This window comes from Gasterosteus aculeatus, chromosome 12, assembly GCF_964276395.1.
Source record: "Gasterosteus aculeatus chromosome 12, fGasAcu3.hap1.1, whole genome shotgun sequence".
Taxonomy (NCBI): Eukaryota; Metazoa; Chordata; class Actinopteri; order Perciformes; family Gasterosteidae; genus Gasterosteus; species Gasterosteus aculeatus.
The window spans coordinates 18,999,354-19,021,048 of NC_135700.1; the positions used below are offsets into that span (position 1 = coordinate 18,999,354).

The 21,695-nt window shown below is 45.5% G+C and overlaps 2 protein-coding genes across 14 annotated transcripts in view; both read left to right on the forward strand.

Annotated features, from left to right (window-relative positions):
- The first annotated feature begins 573 nt into the window (after nucleotides 1-573).
- aktip (akt interacting protein) lies at nucleotides 574-7,097 on the forward strand. 4 transcript variants are annotated; one of them, XM_040165052.2, is made up of 11 exons: nucleotides 574-907; nucleotides 1,290-1,368; nucleotides 1,655-1,779; nucleotides 3,127-3,338; nucleotides 3,514-3,578; nucleotides 3,828-3,928; nucleotides 4,362-4,450; nucleotides 4,793-4,891; nucleotides 5,190-5,297; nucleotides 5,390-5,450; nucleotides 5,658-7,097. In XM_040165052.2, the coding sequence occupies exons 3-11, from the start codon at nucleotides 1,732-1,734 to the stop codon at nucleotides 5,763-5,765; spliced, it is 891 nt and encodes a 296-aa protein (XP_040020986.1). In that variant the 5' UTR covers nucleotides 574-907; nucleotides 1,290-1,368; nucleotides 1,655-1,731; the 3' UTR covers nucleotides 5,766-7,097. The 4 variants fall into 4 exon arrangements, with proteins under 4 accessions (XP_040020986.1, XP_040020977.1, XP_040020996.1 ...); XM_078085549.1 differs by having other exon boundaries at nucleotides 766-907; nucleotides 3,130-3,338; XM_040165043.2 differs by lacking the exon at nucleotides 1,290-1,368.
- Nucleotides 7,098-7,618: 521 nt separating this feature from the next.
- Nucleotides 7,619-21,695, forward strand: part of chd9 (chromodomain helicase DNA binding protein 9) — a 57,871-nt gene continuing 43,794 nt past the window's right edge. For 7 of the 10 annotated variants that reach the window (XM_040195826.2, XM_040195855.2, XM_040195846.2 and 4 more), the window contains exons 1-2: nucleotides 7,619-7,980; nucleotides 11,812-13,502. In XM_040195826.2, the coding sequence (XP_040051760.2) occupies nucleotides 11,916-13,502 (1,587 nt within the window). In that variant the 5' untranslated portion in view covers nucleotides 7,619-7,980; nucleotides 11,812-11,915. Of the gene's footprint in view, nucleotides 7,981-8,609; nucleotides 8,916-11,811; nucleotides 13,503-17,681; nucleotides 17,753-21,695 lie in introns of those variants that run through there. The other 3 variants (XM_040195836.2, XM_040195896.2, XM_078085551.1) reach the window with 3 other exon arrangements.

Sequence of the window (21,695 nt, forward strand, 5' to 3'; positions counted from 1 at the left end):
ATTCAGTGTTAAAAAACTCCAATAACATTTAATAATGGCACCTGAAGAGGATAAGCAGAAAATAGATGTATTATTTTGGACTCTAACGTTACATTCAAATATTTAACAGTAGCTCTATTAACAATGTTTATTCAACCTCGAATTTAGCCAATTAATTTAGCAAAATATGAAATATTTCTAAAATGAACCACCCTGGAGTAAACAGCCATGTTGATTTTCGCAAAGAAAATGGGTCAATACCATTTTGGGGAAATGAATTAACTATTAACGGACACGACAGACTTCAATAACAATACAACAATAACACTTTTTTCATTGCAACTTGATTAACCTAGTCAACGAGCAGCAGTGCAGATACCGCTAGTAGACATTATATTCATTATTATATAAGACATCCCGAGCAATCATCTACAACTATTCCATTTAATTTAATATAGCTAAATTAAAAGTCCCTCGAATTAGGTTATCCTGTGGTTTGTCAGATAAGAAAAATGTCTTCTGTTAAAAACGCCTTTTCATTGTGCAATAAATCACCGTATCTTCCTTTCTTTCTTGTTCCACAAAAGAAAAACACAGCAACTGTACTCACGGTTTGATTGACAGCAAGCCATTGTTCCACGAACTACTTTCCCTACTCACGTGACGAGGAAACCAGCAAATGAAATGTGAGAAGTTTATCCTGTAGACCAATACAAATCCGAAGCCATACGCCGAAACGCCCCCTCAGTTGTTAGATTGAACTCTGGTTTCTCTGTCTGTCAAATTATTTAGCTAGCCAATGTTAGCTAGTTAGCCGGTATGACACTTAAAGGACTGACGAACAGCTGAGCAGTTCAGCGATACATACGCTAGGACACACGTTAATATCGCTCTTAAAAGCTCATTGTAAAGCTCTCTGACAAATACGGTGAGTTTCATCGCATAGTTTTTTCTTTCGCAACAGTTTAACTTAAAGGTATAACGTTAGACAATGTGTTGGCAACGCTAAAAGTAGCATTGCAAGCTAATGCTATAACTAATACATTGTTAACCTTAGTTAAGGAAAACAGGTGTGACAACGTCTGTGTGTGCACATCCTGCTTTTAGGCTTTGAGGGAGAATGTGGTTAGAGTTTAAGCTGCAAGCTAACGTTCTGTTAAGTCTATACTGTTTGCTAACGCAACGTTAGCACCGTTATGACGAATGGTACAAAACTCGATATCCTGTCAGGAATGCCACGATATTAATAGCAGATTTTATTGAAATTCAAACACTGTTCTCTGGTGTTGCCACCCGACGACAAACTACAGCGATCAACTTGCTACACAACTGACTTTCCAAACGTCGATGGCAATCAAACTCTTCGCTTCCTTCATGAAAACAGCTAACGTAAGTTAGCACAGAGCTAAGCTATCCCAAACAATCCCTCACATCCCCTGTCATTATAGCGATTGTCAACGTTTCTCATTTTGTTTTTCCATCTGCACTTATTGATAAGACAGATTGATAACGACTATGAAATTGCAATGAAGTATTGCCATAGTGTTAACCTGCTAGATGACACGAGATCCGTATGAAATACTTGACTGTATACTTGAATACTTGACCTGTGTTCTTTTGAACGGAAGCTACAGTCACTTGTGTCAAGCGTCTTTTCTTTCTTTTGTCATTACAGTTTTGGATGGCCAGTACAGCTCTTGTCGTGGGATCTACATAGAAAGAGGGACACCATTCTGAACCTCTGGATGAGTAATGAACTTAAACCCCTTCTGGAGCATGTCTTCCAATTCAAGTCGTAAGGTAAAGTTCAAAACATTGTACTATAATATTGTTTAGTGTTCATATGATGAGCTTGACATGGTAGTTTTGCAAGGGTGCACCATTCTTAAACAATTTAATATGGATTTATCTTTATGGATCATACGCTTGCTAAAGTTTTCAGAAGATCCTTCAAAGTTCCTTTTGCATCATCAATAAATTTCATACATCTGTGATCAACTTGGAGATTAAACGGTACCTGACTTTTTCTCCCAAGTAATTAACACTATATGGTAAATGGGCTGCACTTGTACGACACTTTCCTTGTGCTCAAAGCTCTTTCCCCGCATCATGTCATCTTATGACGAGGTGGTGCCTGCGCATCAGGTATCTTACTAACCATTAACATCCATTTCTACACTGGCACAGTTTGCCAGAGCAACTCTGGGTTTTAAATGCCCCCAAGGACACGTTGACATGGACCAGCGGGAAATCGAATCCCCAATCCGTTGACCTTGCTCTGCCACTGAGCAGAGTTCCCTACATGCATCAGTGTCAACAGCTCTCAGCACTTATAAAGATGATGTGTTGGTACTCTGCACCCTCAACTGTGTTCAGACATCAGTCATCTGATATTTAAGAAAGATAGTTCCTTTTCAGTTTACTTTCTGTAGTTAACGGTTTGTTTTGAGCAGTGTATAGCTTTACCAGCAAGCCTTACTTCTGGCGATTTTAGTACAGCGAGGTAGTGCCCAACTGAATTCCCACAAAGTGAAGGGGAGGTACATTTCAGCATGCTTATGTAAGCGAAGAATGTAGGAGGTCCAGCCTGAGCATGAGTGCAGCAGGAGTTCTTCTTTTCCAGCCTCAAAGAAACATTTCAAACATTAGGTATTCAAGTCCGACTTCAATGAATGTAGACGCTAAATACGTTGCATCATGGCAATTATCCACTGTAAACATTCCTAGCATACTGGTTGTAATCATCAGCATTTGTTGTGGCTTCCTGATGCTTTTTGCTCTGTGAATAGTGACACTGTACGCTGGCTGCATCATTGTGACCGGTAAAAGTTAAACGCAACTTTGGCAGTGTAACCTGAGATGTTGGACACGCCACATTGTAAACTGATCAACTGGGTCGACGGTGGCGCGTGGAGTAGAGAGGGTGCGCTGGGAAGGGAAGGTTGGCGGTCCGAACCCTGGCTCCCCCAAAAGCGTCAGCTAAATTACCTGTAATGTAATGTAACTGCATAATGGCTCAAATGATATTATTTTCTAATCTAAAGACTTTTTTTTTTCTGCCTTCTTTTCACACCGCTGGACTTCTTGTTTCTTTTTCTATACATCTGATGTGCTGAGATTCTTGTTTATATTTCTCATACAAAACAGCAGAGAACTGACAGCGAGGATCAGAGTGGACACAGTGAGCAGAGAGCCAGCCCAGCCCGGCTGCCCTTTGGCAAAAAGCAGCTTCCGCCCATTCCTAAGAATGCAGCCCCCGTTACCAAGCCTGCGTCAATGGGCACCCCGGCCCAGTCGTCCAACGGCACACACGCTTCATACGGCCCTTTTTACTTGGAGTACTCTCTGCTGGCTGAGTTGTAAGTGTTTTTTTCTCACATTGTGCTCAGTGCTCTATTCATATTTGGAGTCTTTTTAAAATGTTGGTAGCACTTTTTTTTTAAACGCATGTGCACAGTTGAAGTTGGGTTTGGAAGTTTCATGAAAGTTTCTCTCACTGTGCATTGATCTGACTTCTTGCTATGTGACCCACAGCACACTAGTGATAAAGCAGAAACTCCCTGGAATTTATGTCCAGCCATCTTACAAATCGGCACTAAGTAAGGACCCTCTTTTTGAAGTTCATGCCCTCTTCATGTTTACCATAACAACATGTGGCTACTCGTGGATTCTTTTGAGAAAGCTCGAGCCTGCTCAAAATAATCTACATGCCATTAGTGCTCAAGCTTTGCCAAAAAAAAAAAAAGAAGATATCTCCAATTTTAAATTGAGCGTTGTCTGTGCAGTATTCAAGCCTGTGTTGCTGGGAGTAGATATTCTGAACTATCTTGTGTCTCACTGTTTTTTAGTGTGGTTCGGGGTCATATTCATCAGACATGGCTTGTACCAGGATGGAGTCTTCAAGTTCACTGTGTATATTCCAGATAACTATCCAGATGGAGAGTGTCCTGTAAGTATATTACACTTCATATAGTTGTTGTTTCTTTTGTTTGCTCGTTTCTTTCTCTTTTAGTATTTTTGTTTTTTGTCATGTCTGTCTTTGCCCATGTAAAGCATATTTGGGTATCTAGAAAAGTGCTTCAACAAGCTAAAGTGTTATTATACTTTGGTGATCACTGTTTATGATCTATTTTATACGAAAAAATATTTTTTCTGTGATCGTGACTTTTCCCGTTTGATAAAATAAAAGACCACATCTCTAACTTTCATTTGCAACAGTTTACAGTCGTATTGAAACTGTTAAACTACATAAAACTGAAACTCCTGAGTCATAACGAGTGACTATAAAAACAACGCTTCGTGTTACAGAACAATCAGTTAAAATTGTCAATCCAGAAGTTAAGGCTAGTTCTTCATCATGTCTTCCTTATGCTGTATTTCAGAAATTAGTATTTGACATCCCAGTCTTCCATCCTCTTGTTGACCCGGTGTCTGGAGAGCTCGATGTCAGAAGGGCTTTCACCAAATGGAGGTATGCTCTCTGCTTTTACACATTTGCAACTACCCTTCTTTTTCTAACACAATTATTTATGTGACTACATTTTGGTTACTAAGTTCCATCAACACCAGCTCCTCACCAGTCAGTGCTTCTCTTGGATAGTTTACTCAGCTGGACGTTGCAAAGTCGCCTTTTGGACCAAACCGGTCCATTTGAAAGTGGGATTTAGTTAAAGAAAATCTAAATTAACTGCTTATTTCACAGAATGTAGTTCAAGTACGATTCTATGGTAGGGTGTTTACGTTTGAAATGGGGCGTACGTGTTCTCACACCAAAGTATTAATGCTGTGGTCGACTTGTAATGTGTTCTTGTAGACGGAATCACAACCACATTTGGCAAGTCTTGATGTATGCCCGTACAATTTTCTACAAGATCAATACCACGGAACCACTCAACCCAGAAGCGGCTGTGCTGTGAGTTTCCCCGCCTCCTTTCACTTCCTTTCATCCAAATTTAAGAAAAACTTTTTTTAACTCAAATCTAAAGAAAGCTCAAACTGTTGACCGTCTGTGACGCTGTTACACTGGAACTGTTAAAAAGAGATGTTTGTTATTTTAGATTAGCCCCGTTTTGATAAAGACTGGAACAACATACGACTCAGCAGCGGGATCCCGACTTGTATTGTGCACAGACATTTGCGATGACAACAAAAATGTGTTGGATTTGCTATCGGCTTTAGTTATAAAGCGTTACTTTCTCCTTTCATTTCAGATATGAAAAGGATGTGCAGCTGTTCAAAAGCAAAGTGGTGGACAGTGTGAAATTATGCAACAGTCATCTTTTTGACCAGCCCAAGATAGATGATGCGTACGCAATAAGGTTGGTCAAGTTTTTTCACACATTTTTCACATTCCACAACAAGAAAAACAGCCATGTAAAGCTCACATCGTGACTCTTAATCCGTTTGACAGTTTTTCTCCATGGAACCCAGCCGTTCATGAGGAGGCGAAGGAGCGGATGTTCACTCACAAAGTAAGTTTCTTTTAAAAAAATGACTAGTTGACCACCTCAACCTTTGGTCCATTCTAGATGAGCAACAGAATGCAGTTGGCTTTTCCTCCCAGAATCCAAACCTCAATTTTTTGGGTTAAGTTGCACTGCAAGCTATTTTTTTTATGTTGTTTTTGTTGGAGCGGTTCCTTTTGTGTAGCCGTTAAACTGCCCGGTTTGTTTCCCCAGAGACGGCCCGAGGACGCCCACAAGGGAGCGCCGGTGTCCGGGCTGTCCTGGGTGAAGCCCGGCTCGACCCAGCCCTTCAGCAAAGACGACAGTCCTCCCCAGAGCTGAGCCTGCACCTCCGATGCAGCAGCAGCAGCAGCCGCTGCCAGAGGGAGGCCGGTGCGTCCACAGCTGCTGCTTCACGTGAAGTGGATCTTTAAACAGTTGGGAACTTTGAGTTTAAATCTCCACGTTTATTGCTTGGCTTTAAAAGCTTTTGTAGGCATCACCTGGAACAGCTTTACAATAAGGAATCAAAGTTGTAAAATCAACGATGACAAACGGATGTCCCAGCAACCGCGTTTAGGCTGTGATGCAATCAAAGAGCTTTTGTCAAGTTAGATTTTCAGAGCTGTGCACATCTTGGGCTCGGTGATCTAACATGCTGTCCCCAAAAAGGAGCTGGAAAGTATGATTAAAGCATTCATACGGTAAGTATAGAGGACTACACCATCTCTACCACTTATTGGGTTTGGCTCAGGACTGTTTTATTTGTCAGACTAGGAATGTTGTCCGTCACTTCTGTGTGAAACGAAACCTCATAAACACCATCCCCACCCCATGACCAGTTAGATTGACGTATGTTGTATAAGTGTTTCTTATTGGACAATGATTTATTCTTAATGCCACTGTCTCGCATAGTTCCAAATATAACTCTATGAATAAATAAAGCAGAGGAGGCAAGGAGGTTTTAAATGAGATGCTAAATATCTAAACTTCTTTCATTTTATTTTGAATGTTTTCTGTACCTTGTGGGTTGTATATAATGGATGCTGTGCTTAGTTTTGATTTAAGAACTGTGTGAATTGCCGCTTAGGTTGATTTTTTTTTTTTTTTGGGGCAAATGTTATTGTTTGTCACAAGTTAGTTATTGCAGGATTCCTGCCAAAGTCTAAAGGAAAGTCAGATTGTATTTTAAATAAGGTTTTAAGTAGTCAAATTACCACCAAATTGCTTTTTGTCCAGTTACAATCATCAACCTTTTCCATTGCCAGATATATGTTGTGTTTTATGTAACGTTTTAATCTGTAAAGGGCTTAATTGCTAGTAATAATGCCCAGTCACTTTCAATATGCAAATATTTTAAAACTAAGAGTCTGGGAATAGGAGGGTATTTTTAAAGTTTGGGGGGGGGGGGGGGGGGAGAGGACTGTATCAGAATAGCAGATATGGTGCTGAAACCGTTAAATCTATTTATAACAACTGTGGAAAGGCAACGACGTGAACATTTCGGTGTGTCGAGCACACACTGACATTTGGCCTTTCGGCCTCTTCAAATGGGAGAGTTTCAATGACTTCTGCACGGACCCATTGTTCCGCTCCACTTTGTGAAAGGGAGGAATGCCAAAATGGCATGTGGTTGCTATGCTTTTCTTTGAAATCAATAAACTGATAAAACGACTTTGTCTTTGCACTTTGTACGCACTGCAAGTAATTTGAAATACCCGATTGAGAGTAAACATTATACACAGAGTTCTCACTCTATGATCTACATGAGAGATGTTTTCATTCGTCACAAGTTCCCCAATATTCAACTCTATAATTAGGCAGCCTACAGCAATACAAAGTATTGTAGTGATTGCCACTACGATACTGTTCTAGTTACATATATATTTTTTAATATGATTATTTAGTTCAGTATGTGGCGTCACTGTCAACATCAAGACACATTTCTACAAAAATGATAAAAATAAAACTCCCCAATTGTATCACGTCATAATAGGCTCACTGATATGAACCAGTGCAACGGGGCCAATGTGGAATCATTTATCATCCGTGGCGGCATGTTGCCCAGTCGGCCACCAGAGGTCCACATGTCCCCGCAGTGGAGCGCAGCGCTCCCACCCATGTCCTCTCGGCCCTGTGGAGAGACTCCGCTTGCATGTGCGAAAGTGAAACCTCTCCCGATTGGCTCTGGCTCGCGCGCGGCCATCTTATGCACTGTGTCAACACGGGGACTTTACGCACAAAACCACGGTTAAATCATCCGCCTACCGGAGCCGGTTGGGTGCGGCCCCATGTCCAAAAGCGCCTGCTCGTCTCGGACCGGTTTTATATTTTACGCCTAAAGGTGAATTCGAGGGGAGCGACCGGCTCTCCAATCAGAGAAGAGCTTACTATTATGCAAATGCGGCGTTATCGGATTCACGTCAGCAGCAGCAGCAGCAGAGCCGCTGCGTCGTGGTCGCCAGCAGGAGCGCAACTAACAACACGGTCACAAGTTCGCCCGAAAAACACACACTGCACATCGACGGCTGGAGTTTCACTTTGGCGTTCGTTTCGGGTAAGGAGTCACACTTCTTCTTCTGTGTGTTTTTTTGTTGTTGTATTGTATTTAGTCTCCCTCGGGGATGTTTCGGGGCTCGAGAGGTTCCGTTCCATTCAGGCTCGGAGCTGTCAAAATCGCGTCCAGCCAGCGAGGCGCGCCTCAGCTGTGTGATGACGCGCCGCCGCCGCCGCCGCGCGCGGATCCTCGCCGGTGGAAAAATAAAGAACGTGACGAGCCCAACTTCTCCGCCGGTAGTTTTCCCGTGAGTTCGCGTTTCATTCGGCGGAAGTCGGCGTACTTGGTACACAGTTTTAGCGGCATAGAGCAGCGGCGGGTTATCTCCCGGCTCGTGGTGGTCCTGAACTGACAGCGACCCGCCGGGCTCAGTCAGCAGCGCACCTACACTTATATACGTAACATATATCCACTTTATATTCATTTATTAATGTGTAGACCCGCTGTAAGTCGACATTTCTATTGGAAATAATGAACAAAAAGTGGTCGAGACTAGTTGTGTTATCACGGACACCATCCCTGTCGACCCCCCTTATCCATCTCCGGTCACTCCCCCCACCCTCCTCCTCCTCCTCCTCCGTGTCGAAGCGTCACGACACCTTTTTTTTCTTCTTCTTCTTCTTCTCCCAATCCTGTGTTGTTATTTTTTTGGCCCATAGTGAAGCTTTTGGGAGCACGTGTGCGCAACTCAACGAGGCTCTACCAATTCCAAACCCACAATACCCCCCCCCCCCCCCCCCCCCCCACATCCCCTCCCTCGACCCCCCCCCCCCTCCTGTTCTCACGTCAGTCCAGTTCGCTTCCGCTCGGCCGGACCAGCATTTGTCCCCCCCCCCCCTTTGACACACTGTCGCCTCGCCGGCTTATCAAACAAGCCGCGCAGAAAGGAGCTGGAGCCATTTGCTGGGGCCGAAGAGGATGCTGAGGCTACCGAGGTGAGCCCCGGACTCTGGTTCTTAACGGAAGGCAAGACTTCTCCACAAACTCCCCACCGCGTCGGAGCACGCGTGTTAACTTAACGTCACCTGTTGAAACATTTACCGCGCAGATATTAGATAGATATTAAACGGTTATTTCGGTTAACGCTACTTTTTTTTTTTTTTTTTACGTCGAGGCTACTTTGTTTCCCAGCGCGTCGGTAACCTTCGGACTATGTCGCCGCGTTTTTTTTTTAGCCCTTTCTGCAACAGGTTGTTGTTTTTGTTGTTTTTTGTTGTGTGTTTTCTTTAAAGAAATGGCGACCTCGGAGGAGTTTTGTACGCGGAGTTCTTGTTGATGTGGGGCAGGAGTTGCACGTGGGTGGACGGCGCTTGCGACGTCACGATTATGGAGGAAACAGCTGGAAGGCGATTTAGATACAGGGGATTGGTTTCTGTCTCGTGGCCAGTTTGGGGTTGAAGGTCAGCGGTGGTTTGACCAGCAGGATGAGGAATATGCCCCATGGTGCGTGACAAAGATGCTATTGAGAGTCACCTCTTCCCCCAGATTTATGTTGTATATTCTAACTTTAAATGTCTACAACCAGCTAATTTGAAACAATTTCAAATAACAGAAATTAATAAAATCTTTGGGTTCATCAAATGAACGGACACAAGCACACTTTTTTTTTTAATTAATTTCATCCCAAAGTATCTTTCTCATGAGAAAAGCAAATAAACCTTTTGATACTTTTAAACCTCTTTAATTAGGGTGTGCAACGGTGTAAGTAACTATCCCTTTTTGTGATCACAAACTGCTGAGAAAGGGCAGTTGAGCCCATTTTCCTGATTCAGTACGGTCTGAGGCAGTAATTTCACATGCCCCGTGTTTTGCTTAATGTGAGACATCGAGCATGCTATTAAGAGTTGGGCGTCCAAAGATGCTTTAAAAAAAAAAAAAAAAGAACCACTGGGAATTTCGCACATCAGGTCCATCACGTGATCCCCCCCCAAATTAGGAGGATGGTAAACTACCGCAGTAAAATTGGAAGGTTGGGGGCACAAGTCCAAAGGACAGGAATGCCTTCATGCTTGTGTGGACAGATTTGAACTGGGACCTCTTGGTGTTGGGAAAGTGCTAATATTACTACCTGGTGTTATGCCAATTCCTTTCGGCTTTACAGCTTAAGCCATTTGATTTGCTTCAACCAAATTCTGACTGGACTACTGCAAATAACACTTGGTGTATCATATTTGTACTAAAGGTGTGAAATCATACCACAACCAAATCACCTTTCACCAGCATAGTCTGAACTTTGAAAGATTGCCAATTAGCCTCCCAATAAGTGCGAGTGTGCGTGTTGATTATGTTTGCCAAGAATCAGAATCCTGACTATTTCTTTCAAATGAGATCGCAGTAGCTGCAGAACTACTTTTCTAATATTGTCTGGAGATATGTCCAATGTCCACCATTGCAGTAATGTATATACAGATACTTGCTTTCAGAGTCCCCTATTTAGTGATTTATTTCACCCTTTGATTGTACATGTCACGCGTGCTAGTTGAGCCTTACACACTTAGGTCTTAGTTAACGGCCAGTGCATTTTAAAAACTGAAAACCCCATTTCATTCACCACTTTTTCACATTTGCAGGAGAAATGGCTGTGCTTGTTTTTTCTGTGCCTGCCTGTGTGCACAGCAAGTCAACATATAATGACCGACCTGGGCGAGCTTCTGTCATCTTCCGCCGGCCTGTGGTTGCAAAACACTCAAACACGCACGCACAGACGCACACGCTAGCTCACGCGGCCGAAGAACTTCATCTGCCGCTGTCCCTAGCTGTTGAAATTCTATCAGCTGTTTGTACCTCCCACACATTCTGCAGTAGCAGGACAGGCGGCTTCTGTGGTTGTGGGTGGGGGGGGGGGGGTGGGGTTGAGGTGTGTATGTGTGTAATAGGTGAGGGGGTTCAGGAAGAGGCACCTGGTGTTGTCTGGCAGCTTTGTTAGCACCAGCTGCTTTGCTACGCACAAGATAGGCGTCCCAGCCCACAACTCTTTTGACTCAGCCATTACCTGTCCTTTTTTTGACACTAAATTGGCATTCGTCCAATTCTACCAGCCTCCAAAGCATGTAGCACTGATGATGAAATGGATGATCGGAGGAGATCTGGTGGTGAGAAATCCCTGATGTATTATCATGTAATCTCAGCCTGAAAATTATTTGTGTGTGTGTGTGTGTGTAGCACGTGGGGGGGAAGGTGGGAGGGGGTCTGCTGGATTATTGTAATCAGTAGCTTGTAGTTTGTTTGCAAATTGTGGTCTAATTATCTAGACCAGGAGTTTCCAACAAGTAGCATGTAAGCTACCAGTAGCTCGCTGCTTGTTTCAGCTGTGGCAAATATATAAGTTGAAGCCTGCATTGTATGTGGGATGTATGGTGATGTTAGCAAGCGCTCACTGGATTTGACAACCATTTTGAAATACTTTTTTTAAACTACAACGCTTTTATGCGACTTTGTGGCTGGTAGCGGCAAAAAAAGAAAGTAAAAGAGCTGAAAGAAAAGCTTTAAGAAAACAGTGTCTGCTTAGTAAAAGAAGCCAACTGTTGTAGGCCAATGCAGAATTAGAGGCACTTTCACCAAAAAAAAACAGCCCTTTGCCGATGACAGGAATGGAAAAGAGGTGATGAACTTGGAGGCTTAAACGTTAATTTAGGACCAAAGAAGTAAGAAAGAAAGTCAATCTTCTATTTACAATATGCAATGAGTTGCTCTCGGCCAATTATCATTTTGACCAATTAGCTCTCCGAAGCAAAACGATATATATTACTTCGTAAACACACACACACAGTCTTCATCTTTGCATACTAATGCTTTATTTTATATATTTTTCTCTCCTCTGTCTTTGGAAAGGGACACAATATTATGGACCTGCTTTAGCTACCAGTGAGGCTGATTTGGGACCAGCTCCGATCCAGTGGAGTTCCACAGGTTCCAGTCACGCTCCCGGCTCTGCCATGGACTTCTTCAATGACCCCAACCTCTTTGTGGGAGGACTGGATGGGCTGGACGAGGATGGCTTCCCGTCAGCACCATCGCTTGTGGATGAGCTGAACCTCACTGCGGATTTCGAGCCGCTCCAAGTGGAGCCCATAGACCCAGGAAAGCACCCGGACATGATGCCACCAGTTGCCACCCAACAAGACATGCCGTCATACAGTCAGCAGATGGGTCACTACATTGGCATTAAGGCGCAGACCCCTATGGGGCAGCCATTTTCCATTCCTGCAGGCACAGGGGGTGGAGGTGGTGGCATGATTGCAGATCAGCATGCCCAATTCCATAGTGCTGCCATGGGCCAAGTACCTCAATCCAATGGGCTCTTCTGTAACAGTAGCAGTCCAATGTGGGGCAACCAAGACCAGAATGGGAATAGGTACCACCCCTTAACTCAACAGCAACAAAGGCTTTGTCATCAGCAACAGCAACTGCACAACCAGCAACTTCATGAAAGACAACAACAAGCACAACAAGCACAACAGCAGCAACGCCACCACCTGTGTCACCAACAACAAGAGCAGCAGCACAGAATGCAGCAGCAGCAGCTGCAACAACAACAACAACAACAACAACAACAACAACAACAACAACAGCAGCAGCTGTTAAACCAGCGGCAGCACCAACAAATTAGCACACCAACTATGTCCCTGCAGCAGCAGCAGCAGCAGCAGCAGCAGCTTCACAGTTTCTCCTTCCACCAGGGAGGGCAGTCCCAGAGCCAACAGCAGGTTCACCATGCTCAGCAGCAGGTTCAGCACCAGCTAGCTGTAGGAGGACCACGGTTCCATTCAAGGAAGTCGTATTTGGATAGTCCAAATGCAACACTGGGCGGGGCTTGCTTACAGCCACAGCCGCAGCAGGCTACCTACCAGCTGACGAGCGCAGGTCCAGCCTTCTCCGGATCGGGCTCGGATGACCCGAACCTGCCGTTCCCCATGCATTCGTCGTCTATGATTCACTCCCTGCCCACGTGCACGGTCGGTTCTGCTGCCGCTTACCAAGTTGCTCAGTACCCCACCTATCCCGGCGAGCCGGAGATGCCCGGTCTCGGTCAGCAGCCCATAGCCTCCGTGTCGATGCCCAACGCCACCTCTGCACCCCTCGCTTCTGCAGTGCCTGAGCTGCCCGGGGCAGTATGTCAGTTTCCATCCCCAGTAGTTATGAGGAACCCGGTGGATGAATGTGCTTTCCGGGCCCTACGTTGCTCCGGGGAAACCCAAGGGAACAAGTCGTCCGAGATGTTTGGCGAGTCGATGAACTGCTTCCCCAGCATTGCTAGCCAGCTGCCCTCTGAGCGGCCTCAGAGCTGCGGGGCCATAAACACAAATGGATACCGAGCGTTGGGAGACAGTCTCCTGCCATCAAAGGCTCAGGTTGGAGACTTGGAGGGCCTGGAGCCTCCTGACCTCCTACCTGACCTTTTGCCCCAGCTGGCAGCTGCCCTCAGCCAACAGGATGAATCCAACAGTTCCTGGGTCGATTCTAGCCAAGAGAGGGGACATGGGCATGGCAGACCGCCACCTGTTGAATACAAGCAAGAAAAGGTAATACGAGTATTTTACTTGAATCTAATGTTCTTTTTAAATGCACTTAACCCTGAACTGGTCATCAGACTAACTCAACACAGGGTATTGGAGTGGTACAGAGGTTTATAAGTAGAAATTCTTTTGATATATCTGCTTTCCTAACGTCAAACCTTTCCTAAAAGGTTCCTTCTTAAACCTTCCCAGTGTAGCACGGCGCAGAATCCACCCACTCGTATAATGTTTAACTAACTATTCCCAGATAGAACATGCGTCTGTCTCGTAGGAAAGGCTGCAAAGCTGCAATCAGTGGTGGGGAGTGGTGGCGAGGAGCTAGCTGGTGCCTTGTGAGAATGATAATGGTCCGGCCCGGCATGGACCGTCTATCTGCCCAGCGTGCTGACAGCAGGTCAGGCCTGATTAGGCTAAGAGTGGCAGGAGTGTCTTCAGGACTTAGCTGTAAGCATACTTAGGGCTATATCAAGATGTGGGTCAGGGCGAGTCAGCGGCACTTGCACACTGCCTCCATGGAGTGTGGGGGAGGTTGCACGCTGTTGTGGTGGCTGCCACAGTTTGTGTGTGTGTGTGTGTGTGTGTTTGTGAGTGCGTGCACGAGAGCAAGAGAAAGACTAGGCGGCAAGAGAGAAAAGCGTGGAGGAGAGTGGTTAGCGCTTGAGGGAGGGGGAGGGGGTTTGTGAGATGGGGAGAGCACTAGCTCATGGAAAAAGGACAGCGTAGGAAAAGAAAGAGACGAGCGAGGAAGAGCACGAGAGGGAGGAGAGAGGCGGTGGGGGAGGCTGGGAGAATGCATTAGCTGGCTGTAACAGGCTTCAGGCGGTTCCTGGACCTCAGTTGGCTAGTGACTCTTAGCAGCATCCCCGCCGCCTCTTGGCCAGCGGGTGACGCGTGACCAGCAGCAAAAGCAACAGCTGTTTCGTGAGGGTCTGCGTGCCGAAAAACGACTTTCAGCAACATCCTTGTATTGGTGTTTGATCCTATTTTTGTGGATTTTCGTTATCAAAAAAAACATCTGTTGTACTATCAATTAAACAGGTTTGGTCCAGCGCAAACAACCCATGTGTGGGGGTAACGTTTTCCACAAGAGCCCACCATTGACATTTGCTGAGTCGTCCTTATTGCTACAGACAACACCCAAAAATGTCCATCATGGCATCATCTCGTCATCGCTCTGGCCTTTCTGCATCGGCATTTCCTCGAGTGTACTAAACGCACTGATAATGACCTTTTTTTTCTTCTTCTTTTTTTTTCTGTCCCTCTGAACCGTGTCCCGCTAGTGACAGCAGACCCGTTGTGCACCCCCACACTTCAAAAACCAAACCTGTGCCCATGAGCCCAAGCAGGACTCATGTGTTGAGTACTGCCTCTACTATCCCCCCTCCCCTCCCCCTCCCCAACAGGCAACAAAACGGGTGGCCTGTGTGAGCAAGGCCTTGTTAGGCCGACCATTTGCCCATCTGCAGAGGCCCTTGATTGAAATGAGGCCATGAACCGCGGCCACACGCATGAGCCTCTCCCCGTCTGTGTCAACATCCAGCCCGCGCTGATGCTCACAGGCTGACTGTGCTATTCATGTGCACTGATGTGTGAAGAGCCTGCTGATGGTGTGTTTGCTGAGCAGGCAAGGCATCGGGGGGGCGCTAGCTGCCCATGCTCTCCACTCCCCCCGCAGTCAGCGGGGCTAATTAGGATTTGCAGTGGTTGTAATTGTCATCTGCAGCTGCGTTTGGCACCTGGAGATTCAAGATTGAATCCCCAGGTCGCCAAATTCAAAAGTTTTATACAGAGTTTGAGAAAAACAAATTGCTTTCGCCCCCCCACCCCCGTTGCAATGGCTCTAAAGCCAAATGAACATGTGTGTGTAGATCTCTAGCCTGGCCCATGAGTCATTTCAACATTTATGCACAGCAAGGGTGCTTTGTTGTAGACGCATACACGCACAGCTGCGGACGCCACAGACGCGGACGCCACAGTCGCAGCACATTCACAGTAAGTTGCTGCACTGCCACTTGGAGCGCGGTGGCCCCCCAATCTTGTTTGCGGAATCCCAACAAATTAGTGGGTGTCTGGAGGGAGCCTTCCTTGTACACCTTGTTGACGACAGGACATGGACAAGAGAAACAAAGCCCCAATCACTATAGACAAAATCGTGTGGCTTTATTTATATAAGTAACCCAGAAGTAGAATTCTGGATTACTACATGGCACATGCAAGTTCTTGGTTGTGTCGTGTTCCATTATTATCCACTTTAGGATCACTGGCTTGATTATACAATGTTTAAATTGTCATTGAGCTTAAGAAGTCACTACGGGGAGGAAGCCGTGTGCTCGCTATGTGCCCAGAGTGTGTAGGAAAGAAGGCTTTTGGCAATAAAAGCAAGCGATTCGGTCTGGGGCTGATTGCCTGTTGCCCCACTGCTAGTTATCATATATATATATATATATATAACTGTGTTTGCTTTGACAAATTTGAAAGGCTGTCTCTTGTAGAGAAACTTCTGATTAAACACCACCAGCCATGGAATACGGATAAAACCATAACGCTGCTAAAAATCAAATTTTGTGTGGATAAAACATGTGTGGTGCTCCAGAAAAAGCTTAGTCCCAACCAGCTACGTTAGAGCTGACCAGTCTTGTGTTCAAGGGGCGGAACTTTGTGCAGGGTCAATTGGGTTTACGGATTTTGTGCATCGTAGTGAAGTATTACATTTTTCTTTGTCCATCACCCTTTACATTACAGCATTACATTCAAGGACACACTTTCAAAGCATTGCACAGCACACTTGAATTGTTTCATTTGGTACACGCTGCATGTCCAAATGATGCACTTCTTATTGGGATTTTAACTTAATAATGTTCTCGATCGCAACCCTAATGTGTGTTGATTTTGATTTGATGAAGGTATTTACGTTTACAAATTAAAATCATCCCTAAAGGCAAAAAGAAAACCAGCAGGCGGGCAACAGAACATTCAAATCAGCCTTTCATGGGCTGCTCAAGCCGAAAGGGTCCGTTCTCCACCCCAGTATCAGTCACGTAGGAACCTGACGTGCACAAAGAGGACCAGGTTCCTCGCGCAAGAAATCACCCAATATTTTTGAAAGGCACTGCTTACTCTAGAAGCTGTCTAATATGACAATTTAAAGTGAATCGTGGATTTGATGCTGTGGATAAATGGAAAACGACCTGTAAAAAATGAGCAGTTTTTCTCTAGAAGAGCCACTTGTGTCCTGTTATGTCAGCACACAGCCAGGTACATTTGGACCACTACTACTATATTTTCACGATACACACAATCTTACAGATTTTAATTTAAAATGTGTTTTTCGCCATTCACCTTTCATTTTGGATCGGACCCAGTATAGGGGCAGAAGGGGCTCCCTTGCTGCATAGAAAGTGGAGACTGATGGATACTGATGGCCTGGGCTTCTGTAGCCACTACAGGCCCCCCGACAGCAACACTGAGCAGGTGCATTCTCCCTGCCTGCCTGCATTGCTGATTTAGATTTATTATCTGACTGGGTATTGCTGGTCCCCCCCCCCACCGAGCAGCAACCTCCAGATATGTGTGCGATTGTGAGTCGGGTTTAGCACGTTTTCTGTGTGCAGCAGCGCCAGCTCTGCCGCTTCCTGATACCACTGAGGTTTATGTAACTCGGAGCCGACCAGGCTGTACAGGGAATGCCATAATCAGTCCTGAGACTTGACACCGTGCGTCACTCTGGCCCTCACCCCTCATGCGCCACACACACACACACACACACACACACACACACACACACACACACACACACGCACACCACTGGGAAACCTGCTGCTTCTGCGGCCACATGGTGAATTAGTGATAGGCTGTGTCATTCACACACTTTCCCTGATTCCACCTCCCCCCAACAGGCATCCACACAGAATTCTTTCTCTCTCTCTCTCTCTCTCTCTCGGCCTTTCGCTCGCCCGCTTGCTCTCTTTCTCACTCTCTCTCTCTCTCTGTCTCTCACTTGCTCTCACACCAGCATCCGGCCTCATCCGCCTGTCTGTTTGGAGGCCTGCCAGAGAAGGGCGGGGATAGAGAAGGGCGGTGATAAGCAAGGGGTCAGAGGTAAAGCGGAAGTGAGGTCGCTCTTTGCTGCAGGCGGAAGGGGAGGGGCCTGGAGGAGGCGGGGGAGGAGCTTGGAGCGGGGGAGGAGGGGTGGGGGCAGTTGTACTTGGATCGAGTGTGTCAGGAGCATGTGGGAACGTTGCCAGCCCAAACTGTCAGTAGGTTTGAATTTAAAGTGTGCTCTTTTATTCCGCTTTGCTACCCTTGCTTCTCTCTTTTGGGATTAAACGGCTTTGAATGTGTTTCTGGGGTGAAGGGTGACCGTGCCGTTTTTTTTTTTATGACTAAAATGCAAAGCTATTGTGTTGTGAAACGAGAGAACTTCCTTGAACTCGTGTTAACCTTTGAGAAGCGGAAAGGCAAAGGCTGGGGGGCGGGGCGGGGGGGGGGTTGGGGCAACACTACCACAATAACTAGCAATTGGAGAAGCAATTCGCCATGAAAATAATTTGTGATTCAACCTCAGTCTAATGTGCAACGGAGGGAATTAGTCATAGCGTGAAGGGTTAATGACCCCTTTGCCCTTGTGTTTACAACTGAAACAGTGGTCGTCTTGCGGTAGAAAGGAGCGATTGTTTGAGGAAATGGTTCATTAAAAGCAACGCAAAGCTCAAGTGGGGAGTTTGCAGTTTGTCCTGCCGTTCCGCGACAGTTCGCGAGGTTCTCTTTTGCCACATTTTGACTAGCAGGACTTTACGTCGGTCACGTTGGCCCCAAGAAGCCGTTTGGCCCTTTGGTTACTGATTTGTAACTTCAGCAAACAGGTTTTTGTCTGGAAATAGTTTGCCGGTTGCCACGGACCCTCATGTTGTAAGTCCAAGTCTTTTTGTTTTATTTTACAACACTGAAAGAAAGTTTGCCGTAACGTGCGTCACAATCTCATCGCTCGCCGTGTTGTGAGTCAAGCCCCTGTCCCTCTCCAAAAGGTCAACTTTAAATAACAGTTGTAGGGGTTTTAAAGGTCAATAGAAGCTTGTAGTAACCCTCTAATGGTTTTAAAGACATTTTGTTCATCAAGTGTTCCATTCATCGTTCTTCCTGTTTGCCTGTTCTTCCTCCTGTTTTTGAATGATGAGAAGCGATTAAGTGTCATAAAGTGTCAATACCCTTCTCCGTATTCATCGTGTTACTCTGCATTTGTCCTTGACTTAGCGGAGAACATGTTGCTCGTCTTCCTATAGCCAGCATTAATGTTTCCACACACAAACATCTAACAAAACAAAAAGTGTCCGTATAGATCAGTCAATCTGTCTAAACGTAATCAGCCAACCAGCCTTCTTGTGTTCTATCCTTCTGCTAATGTCAATGGAGCACAAGGGATCCTGCTCAGTGCATTTCAACCACACGCCTTTTGTGGAGCCCTCTGCTACTCCTGTGGAGATTCCCTCCACGGAGACAGGCTGCAGGTGGAATGCTTCCCCGCTCTGTCTGTTAGACCTTGTGAGCAGATGTATGCAGCTGTGCGTCGGTGTGTGAGTGTTCCTCCTGGCAAGGGCAGAGGCGCTGCTCTCTCTTTGCACTGCTTCAATAATGAAGGAGTAGTAAAGGTCTAGCTTTAAGCCTCTTGCTGGATTCTCCCTCTCTCTCTCATATATATATATATATATATATATATATATATATATATATATATATATATATACATAAATCTCCTAAGGGACCTCCTCTGCGCTGCACTCAGCTTGCACCGATGTTCCCATTAATGAGTGGCGTCATCCGGCTTGCTTGTTGTGCACAGTTCAGCTTTACCTCACAGCCTGGTGTCTGACCTGCTGTGCCATCTCGCTGACTCAGAGAGCACCGCGTCATTACTCACAACAGCTACAGTTTAGCCAAAAAGGAAAAAAACGGCCTCGTAGAGCAGTGGTCCCCAACCACCGGTCCGTGGGCCGTTTGGTACCAGGCCGCACCACAGAAAGCTTATATATATATTTTTTCTGAAAAATGTTTTATTTTGAAAATTGACTGGATTTTCTGATAATTATGTGCTCTCGTCCCTCTGACATATTCCCCACGCGTCACCAGACGTTTTCCTTCACGTTTACAATTGTCCTCTTACCGTGCACGGCAGTTTTTCCCACTACACCCCCCCGTCGGACCTTCTCGACCGGTCTGCAAAATATTGTCTGACATGACCGGTCCGTGAGGTGAAAAAGGTTGAGGACCACTGTTGTAGAGGACCATTCCCAATTGAGTTGGTCACGCATCATTTCCTATGTGTGTTCAATATGCAAAAGACATTCAATTCCTCTGGGGTGACTCATGTAGCATCTGTAGAATTGCCACTTCTTGTGAGGCCACCTGTGTTGCTTTCAAGCCCACGTTACAGGTAATTAGGAGGAGTCATTTCACAGAATGAATTCTGAGAGAGGAGACGACATAAGTAGTTCAAAAAATGTTTTCGCAACATCAGCCATATTTCCGTAAGTGTGAGTGTTGTTCTATTGGTTATCGTGACATTGTTTGTAGCAAAGTAATTGCTGAGATCAGGGAAGCAAAAGTCCCTCCATCAGTTCTTATGCTGCTTCCTTGGCTCACCTTTGACCTGCCGTATGTAGTATATGCTGTACTTTTGACTGCTTGAATGAATTGGAAAAGAGCCACTATGGCAGCACTGGCATGGTTCTTCCTGCCTTCTCTGTGTGCACACGCTGCAAAGCGTGAGCCACGGTGTTATTGATTTTTAAAACAGACACCTGGAGGTGCAGCAAGGGGCTGAAGCCCTGGTTCGAATCCCTGCCGGCACAGTCGGGCTTTAACTGTGTTCTGTATTCTGTCTTGCCCTCAGACCCAATTCAAACTAATCCATCATTGTATTTTCCCTGACGGATTCAGATATGAGGGGCACCAAGAGCTGACGATGACATTCTCCTCCCAGTCCCCCCCCCTAGTGTTGACTTCTGTCCTAGCAAGATGAATATTTGCAGCATGCTGCACTTGAAACACTTCACACGGAACGTTCCCATTAGCCGCATAGGAATGGCCGTCTGTGCCGAACTTGATTAAATAACGGTGTCAATTAGAGGCCTGCATAACAGCCAGCTAATAGGTTGTCTTTGTTAAAGCCTGTTGGATTGGAGTTGATTGGGAGCGTAGCAGGGCCGTAGTGGTGCGACACGCCGCTTGATCGCCCGGTTAATTGTATCTAGCTTGCTAATTGGTTTATTTGCACAGAATTAACTTGGAGGTGTGTGTGTGTGTGTGTGTGTGTGTGTGCGAGAAAGGAATGAGGGAAGTAAACACGGCCTTTTGCGTCGCATCTGTCACGGTACCAAATACAAAACGCTGCACATGACTGCGTGTATGTATGTGTGTGGGTGTGTTTACAAATAAAATCTCAGATGGACCCACACTTGCAGTGTTGTATCCTCTGTGATTATTATCAGCCTTCAGCTTTGCTTGCTTCTTCTTTTTACATGTTGTGCTTATTCTCGAATTTCAACGTATTGCACTTTTTTGCTCATATTTGGAAGTTGAATATGAGCATGTGTAGTTTACAATGAATAATCTGTCATCACTGGTATAAGTTCAGGTCCCCCTCATCAGTAAAGTCTGTGAAGGAAGAGGAAGGCCCCCCCATTTAATAAATAAATCTTTTTCCTGCTCGGTAAGGCCCTTGTGACAGCGGAGCGAACCGGACTGTAGTAATAAAGATGCTCCGTCAGACTTTCAGCAGCTTCTCTGGAGGACACAATGCTCGTCCCAGCTACTGTTACCCTTGACTCTAAATAACCGCCTAGTAGCCGTCTACCTAATTACCAGGGCCTAATCGTTTTGCACGTAAACATAACTGTGCCATCTATTTCTCATTAGCCAAGGCGCGGCAGCAGCACCGAGAGATGTCTTCAAGAAGCTGTGGAAAGTCAGCCAATCCATTTTTTTTTTTTTTATTTGTGTTATCTATGGGATTTTGCAGTAAAAATGTAGAAGAGGCCACAGATTGGTTTAACATCCAACACTTAGTGTTCTCTAAATAACTCTGTATAGCTGCAGAAATGCTGCATTCTGGGAGCCAAACATATATCATGTTTCCCAGTAATAAATACTAAACTAGACACAGACACCTTTCAGGAGTTTGCACTTAAATTGACTCCCAGGACG

What these genes read in the sequence shown, in the direction of transcription:
- aktip (XM_040165052.2), top strand. Translation starts at nt 1,732, where the DNA reads ATGAACTTAAACCCCTTCTGGAGCATGTCTTCCAATTCAAGTCGTAAG. An exon ending in CTTCCAATTCAAGTCGTAAG is followed by an intron (nt 1,780 to 3,126) that starts GTAAAGTTCAAA and finishes CATACAAAACAG; the next exon opens with CAGAGAACTGACAGCGAGGA. An exon ending in ATCTTACAAATCGGCACTAA is followed by an intron (nt 3,579 to 3,827) that starts GTAAGGACCCTC and finishes ACTGTTTTTTAG; the next exon opens with TGTGGTTCGGGGTCATATTC.